Consider the following 7,405-nt stretch of genomic DNA (forward strand, 5'->3'; position numbering starts at 1 on the left):
GGAGTAGCCCCAGCAGGTTGTCTCTCAACAGGGGCAGCAGCAGTAGAAGCTGGATCAATAGGTGGAGACTGATCCTGATCCTGTACTGCATGAGTCCTTGGCAAGTGACCCCTACTCTTGCTGAATGTGATCCTATTAACGGGCCCCATCTGTGGTGTCTTCCGCTCAGTCGAAGTCACTTGAACCCCCGATTGGAGTAGGAGGTTAGATATCAGCAGTGCAAATGGTAGACTACCTCCACCCAAATAGCGTGACTCTGATCGAATGCGGAGGAAGAAATATAATGCCAAATCAATCTGCTCCCCCTGTGCTAACCGTAACAAAAATCTGGCCCACTCGATCCTGAAATCAGTCTTGTGTTTTTTCGAATCAATATTATATTCGATAATCAGATTAAGCATTATGGAAAATGCTATACAGTCGGCCTGTCGGATCACTTTACTGCCATCATATGGAGGAGCTGAAGGCTCTCACACAATCTCACGAACCTGATCTTCTGTGAGACCATCATCAAGTACCTCAACGTGGCTCTCACTATCATCCGAGTCGATATCCAGCTCTGCCGTTTGTACATCCAGTGCTGGCGATGAGGATGCAACTGGTGTGTCCTCTCCAGATGGTGCAGTTGCTACTTTCTCTGGTGCTGGTGCTGCAGGATATGCACTGGGCTCCCACCGCAGATCAAGAAACTCAGCAATAACACGGGGAGAGAAGATAATACTCACTCTCCAGACTACTAAGTTGTAGCACAGAGCATCACCAGACTGCTCTCTCATGGCACGGTAAAACTCACCGACCATCTCAGGATATACTGCACCCGTCTACTGACAGATCGGGGTCCATCCACGATCGATGATGATGTCATGTATGCTCCGTCCCTCCCAAGTGAGATCATGGAAGTCATCCAGAATGATCTCACACTCAACAAGTATAGGCCGCACGACAAGCTGAAAATGAGCTGCTTCGCTACTTTGGCCTGTCTGGGGTCGAGAACGTTTTCTTCCGCTGCTGCTTGCCATTAGTATGCTGTTGATATACAAAATAATTATGTAATTTAACTAAAGTGAATATTGTAAACATAAATGTTGTCCTGCAATGTTTGGCAAGTCTTTATTCGAATGGATTAAAATCCGTTCGAATAAGGGCTGCCAAATATCATGTTTAGTTCGAATGATTAAAATTCAATTTGAATGGCCTGAATTTTCATTCGAATGAAGTAAAAGTCCATTCAAATGGAATTTAACATCATTCGAATGACCATCAAATTAATTCGAATGACCTCATAAAACATTTATTCGAATGAGCAAGAAGTCCATTCGAATGAACTTCTTTTCCATTCGAATTGAAATAAATTTCATTCGAACAGAATATAAGCTCATTCGAACTGGACTGAGCCAAACAGACATGGCGCCCGAATCTACAAATTCTTTATGCTCAATGTACCAATATTTTAATCGGTAGAAATGATTGAGGAGTAAAGCCCCATCATTTCTACCGATTACTTTTGTGTCATTTAACCCCAAAACAACAAAATGGGGTCGGATTGATTCAAAATCCAAACCCCCCCAAAACCAATGATATAATCGGTTAAAACTCATGGAATTTAACCTATACCTCTTGTTGTAGGGGATTTGAGGACTTGGTCGGAGTTTGTGGCGGCGTTGGGGCTGCGAATGGCGGAGGATTCGATCGGACGGTTCGAATGAGAGGATGCACGAATGGCCGGAGAAGAAACTGTATCGAGGCTTAAATAACGTAAATTCGTTCGAACAGACAGGGTATATGTTTTAACGGAAATGGTATATGTTCGAATGAATATTGTAATAATTCAAAAATAATTTGATATATATAAGTACAAGAGGTAAAACAATATATACTAGTATTAGTACTAATACTTAAATTATGCATTAGATGAGTATAAAATAGTCTCAGGTAAAGCATTGCAGTATATTGTAATATACTAAGTCTATAGTAAAACATTGCATTAAATATAAGTATAAAATACATATATCTAATATATTTAGTTTGTGTATTAGTAATTAATAAACCAAGTACTTAGAATATATTAGAAAGTATTATAGTTTTCTATTAGTTTTCAAATATTTATGCTATCTATACTATAATAGATAGTATTATACTATTAGTGATACTTAGTGTTATACTTATAGTGATACTAATTATAAGTATAACACTATTAGTGGATTTCAATGGAGTGTTACAAAAAAATTTTGCCAAAAAGAGTCTTCTCTCTTTTTCCTCCTCCCTCTCTCTCGGCCAGGTGGGAGAATAGGAACTAGAGGTGAAGTTTTGTTGAGTCCCAGCATACAGTTCTGATACTGTACAGGGGGTGGTCTTCCTAATTCAGTGTTTTGAGTTGAGGAAGGGTTACAATGGATGCATTGGAAGAAAAGTGGAAGCACTTTCGACTATCGGGGGAGGAAGAGGAAAGTATAGTGGTGGATGAGGATTCATTAGCCGTTTCTCTTAGAAAGGGTGAAAGGAGTCTAGTGGGTAAGTTGTGTTCTGATCGAGTGGTGAATAAGGATGTAATACACAATACCAAGTCCAAGATATGGAGAGTGAACAAGCCGTTTCAATTCCAAAGTATAAGTCCTAACTTGTTTGTCGTAATGTTTGAGGATGAAGCAGATATGGAGAAGGTGAAGATGGGAAAGCCATGGTTATTTGATAATAACATGTTTGCTTTAAAACCGTTTGATGGGTTGGTATCTCCAAACCAGCTAGTCTTTGATACTGAGGCTTTCTGGATCCAGCTTTATAATTTACCATTGGCTTGCATGAATAAAGTGATCGGCACCCAGATTGGTTCCTCCATTGGTGAAGTGTTGGACATTGATGTTAAGGATGATGGCACGAGATGGGGACAATTCTTGAGAATGAAGGTGGAGATAAATCTGTATAAGCCCATAGCAAGGGGTAGACGCATTAATATTCATGGTTTGAGTACGTGGATTCCACTCAAATATGAGAAACTACCCAAGCTTTCTTTTACATGTGGAAGGATCATGCATGATGGTCAAGGTTGCAAAGGTGGGAATAATGACAAACTGGAGTCAGGCCATGATCAGTTTGGTGTTTGGCTTCGTGCTGAAACTGTTTTTAAAAGAAAGTTTAATGATTGTTCCAGTAAAGATGTCCATCAGAGAGGGTCCAGCTCCGATCAACAAAGATGGAGGAAGGAGGTGGATGGAGAGATTGTGGAGGGGTTGCATTCTCCGATGAGGCAGGATAGGATGCAGATTGTTTCGGAGGTTGGGAGAGGCAATTTAGGAGGAGTAGTTGTTATGGATATGTCAATGCAGGATAGGGATAGGAGTTTGAATTATGAAAAGGGTAGCCAGGAGATAAGAAGCAGGGATGGGGGAGACTCTGGGAAACAAAAAGATAAGGTGGTTACGGATCAAGAGGCTGCTGATTTGGAGCCAACAGTTTTTCAAAAAGCAGTTGAGGATGAGATGTCAGTTTTAAGCGGGAATGCTAAGGCTAATTTCCAGTTGGGCCCTACACTAGAGCCCATATTACAGAGCCCAACGCAAGGAGTTGCTACTAATGGGCCTTCCAATTATTCTGTTGAGAAGCGTAATAGCATGGAGGAATCTAACCAGAAGCCAGGGTCACCTGGTGAGGTTTAAATGGGCATGACTAGAGGGTGGAAAAGGAAAGCTAGACAGCAAGGTCTCCTAAATAATAATGAGGCTAAGGCTCAATCTAGCAAGGTGGAAGTTAGTCAAAAGAGAATTTTGAATGATGAAATAGCACTCCAGAACAGTCAAGGTCCAAAAAAATGTGGGAGAGTTCTAAAAATAGATGATGGAACTAAGAGTACAGGTGTTATGGCGGAGGCTGTTCTACAGGCCCGCCAATCCTTATGAAACACTTAAGTTGGAACTATCGGGGGCTTGGGAACCCCCGTGTAGTTCATGATCTCTGCTTGCTGGTCAGAGAAAAGAAACCCAACTTAGTTTTTCTCATAGAGACAAAACTAACAACATCAAAACTTGACTCAATAAAAAAGGAAACTTGGGTATGATTGTTGCTTTGTTGTGGATCCCTTGGGAAAGAAGGGAGGTTTAGCTATGTTGTGGAAGAAGGAATATCCTGTTGAGTTAGTGAATTACTCACAGCATCACATCCATATGTTAGTTACTGAGGAGGAGGATCAGCAACAGTGGTTTTGCACAAGTTTTTATGGTCATCCAGAAACCAGTAAAAGAAGCAGTACCTGGAATCTACTCTCTATGATTCGACCAAGTTTTAACCAAGCTTGGTGTGTCATGGGCCACTTTAATGAGATATTGGCTTCAAATGAAAAATGGGGTGGCAGACAAAGACCTGAAAAACAGATGGAGGATTTTAGGCATGCAATGCATTGCAATAATCTACATGATTTGGGCTGAAAAGGGAGTTTGTTTACCTAGAGCAATAGACAACAAGGCCTTCACTACATAAAGGAAAGACTAGATCGTGTAATAGCTAATCCTCAATGGATAAACATGTTTAAGAGGTCAGCTGTGGAAACTTTAGCTGCAATAAGATGAGATCACAGACCAATTCTGTTGACCTATTATAGAACTGGTTTCCCAACTATGGTTAAAAGTCATAAGTTCATGTTTGAGGCTAAATGGACTAAGGATGTGGAAGGGGAGGATGTTGTTAGAAAAGAGTGGAGAAGGGTGACATGTGGGCAAGATGGGTGGGGAAAGATTAAGGAAAAACTCAAGGCTTGTGCTCAAGTGCTCACGAATGGAATAAGGGAAAGAAGGTGGACTGTGCAAAGGAAATTCTGGAAAAAACAGAAGGACTCAGGAAATTGCAAGATGTGGAAGGACCTTTGAATATAGATGCTGTTAAAAACTTGCAGAAAGAACTGGAGATTTTGCTAGAACAAGAAGATATTAAATGGAGGCAAAGAGTTAAGGTGAACTGGTATCAGGCTGGTGATAAAAATACCAGGTTTTTTCACCAATGTGCAACTCAGAGGCATAAGAAGAACCAGATTAGAGCTATCCATGACATGCAAGGTCGAAAATGGGAGAGTCATTCAGAAATGTTTGAGGCATTTACTCAATATTTTAAAGACATTTTTAGCTCAACAAGGCCCACTGATGAAGAACTGAGCTGCTATCTGAACTGCATAACCAAAAGGGTGACAGAAGATATGAATTACAATTACAGAAACCTTTCATTCGAGAAGAAGTAGAAGTAGCTCTACAACAAATGTCCCCTCTGAAGGCCCCTGGACCAGATGGCTTTAATGCTCATTTCTTTCAATCCTATTGGCATATTGTTGGGAATGAGGTTAGTGAATCTATTTTACACTTTCTTAATGGGGGTAGGATGGATAGGGGGATTAATTCTACTGTCATTGCTTTGATTCCCAAAGTAAAAGACCCTTCTGTTGTTAACCAATTTAGACCTATTAGTCTTTGTAATGTTGTGTATAAATTGGTTTCCAAAGTTTTGGCTAACAGGTTGAAGCATGTTCTGGATCTTATTGTTTCAAGCAACCAAAGTGCCTTTATCCCTAATAGGCTTATCATTGATAATGTGATAACTGCCTATGAACTTTTACATTCTATGAAAACAAAGCAGAAGGGAAGAATAGGCTCGATGGCTATCAAGTTAGATATGTCTAAGGCCTATGACCGTGTGGAATGGAAGTTTCTGGAGGCTATTATGGCAAAAATGGGATTTGGAGAGAGATGGATGCAGTTAATAATGGAATGTATCACTACTATCAGCTACTCAATTTTGATAAATGGAAGAATTGGGGCATCTTTTCAACCTGAACGTGGGATTAGCCAAGGAGATCCACTATCTCCTTACCTATTTATATTATGTGCTAAGGGTTTAAGTGCCTTGATAACTCAGGTTGAGCATAAGGGGGAGATTAAAGGAGTTGCAGCTGCTAGAGGAGGGATGAGGGTTAGTCATCTCTTTTTTGCTGATGATAGTGTGCTTTTTTGTAGAGCAACTATTGAGGAGTGGCACAAGCTCCAAGGATTGCTTCAAGTGTATGAGAGGGCATCTGGACAGTGTTTGAACTGAGAAAAAATAGCTGTTTTCTTCAGCTCAAATACTAGTACAGACAAAAAGTAGGAGATTGTTACTGCAGTAGGAATATTAGCAGATAACAACTATGGGAGGTATTTAGGACTACCAACTACAGTTGGAAGGTCTAAATACCAATCTTTCAGATCTATTAAAGAAAGGATATGGACTAGAATCTCAAGTTGGCAGAATACTTTCCTATCACAAGCTGGAAAGGAAGTACTACTAAAAACAGTAATTCAAGTAATCCCAACCTATACTATGAGTGTTTTTAAGTTGCCTAAGAAGCTACTGCAGGAAATCAATTTGATGATGGAAAAATTTTGGTGGGGAAGTAGAAATAACAAGCTGAAAATTCAATGGAAGTCTTGGACAAGAATGGGAGTTTCTAAGAAGGATGGGGGTTTGGGTTTTAGAGACCTGGAATCTTTTAATAAAGCCATGTTGGCTAAGCAAGTATGGAGAGTTCTCAACAATCCAAATTCCCTAGTTGCACAACTCCTAAAACAGAAGTACTTTAAGAGGGGCTCTATCCTGAATACAAAGAAGGGGACTAATTCATCTCTGGTGTGGCAGAGTCTATGGTCATCCATTGAATTGATCAAGGCAGGAAGTTTATGGAGAGTGGGGTCGGGTTCTAGTATCAGTATTTGGAATGATAAGTGGGTTAAGAATGTTGTGCTGTTACAACTCAATCTTCCTATTCTTTGTTCTAGCAGGGATCCAACTATTTCTGAGTTGATTGATGAAGGGGAATGCAGATGGAAGAAGGAAGTGCTGGATTAGTTATTTCATGAGGAAGATGTGGAGAAGATCTGTCAGATTCCCTTAAGCAAAATTGGGGCTCAGGACAAGCTGATGTGGGGGTATACTGCAAATGGGATTTTCACTGTGAGAAGTGCATACTACCTACAACAATCTCTGGTCAGACAAATGAAGGGGGAGTGCTCGAGTATTGTAACTGGTTTGATAGATTGGAAGCATTTATGGTCTCTAAATGTCCCTATGAAGATTAAGCTGTTTGTATGGAAAGCTGCCACAATGTTCTTCCTACTTTGCAAAATCTGGCAATCAAAAAGGTAGTTGATGTTGACTTGTGTTCTATCTGCAAGAGAGAAGTTGAGTCTCCACTACATGTAATATGGTGTTGTCCTGCAGCTAGTGATGTTTGGGCCATGCCAAGTTGTCCTACACACAAGTGGCCTAATTTTTTCCCTGACTTCAGGACTCTATGGTTCTCTTTGTGTTCTAAGCTGGATGTGGATTCACTTTAGCTGGTTTGTTTTATTATGCGAAGGATCTGGCTAAGGAGAAACTACTTTGTGCATGGAAA

At 40.4% G+C, this 7,405-nt stretch overlaps 1 protein-coding gene across 1 annotated transcript; it reads left to right on the forward strand.

Annotated features, from left to right (window-relative positions):
- Positions 1–6,333: 6,333 nt before the first annotated feature.
- Positions 6,334–6,858, forward strand: LOC122290107 (uncharacterized mitochondrial protein AtMg00310-like). The gene has a single exon (XM_043097648.1). It carries the CDS (start codon positions 6,334–6,336, stop codon positions 6,856–6,858), a length of 525 nt encoding a protein of 174 aa, XP_042953582.1.
- Positions 6,859–7,405: the final 547 nt, after the last annotated feature.

This window comes from Carya illinoinensis, chromosome 12 (genome assembly GCF_018687715.1).
Source record: "Carya illinoinensis cultivar Pawnee chromosome 12, C.illinoinensisPawnee_v1, whole genome shotgun sequence".
Taxonomy (NCBI): Eukaryota; Viridiplantae; Streptophyta; class Magnoliopsida; order Fagales; family Juglandaceae; genus Carya; species Carya illinoinensis.

Coding starts and splice junctions, on each gene's coding strand:
- LOC122290107 (XM_043097648.1), top strand. CDS start 6,334: ATGAGTGTTTTTAAGTTGCCTAAGAAGCTACTGCAGGAAATCAATTTG.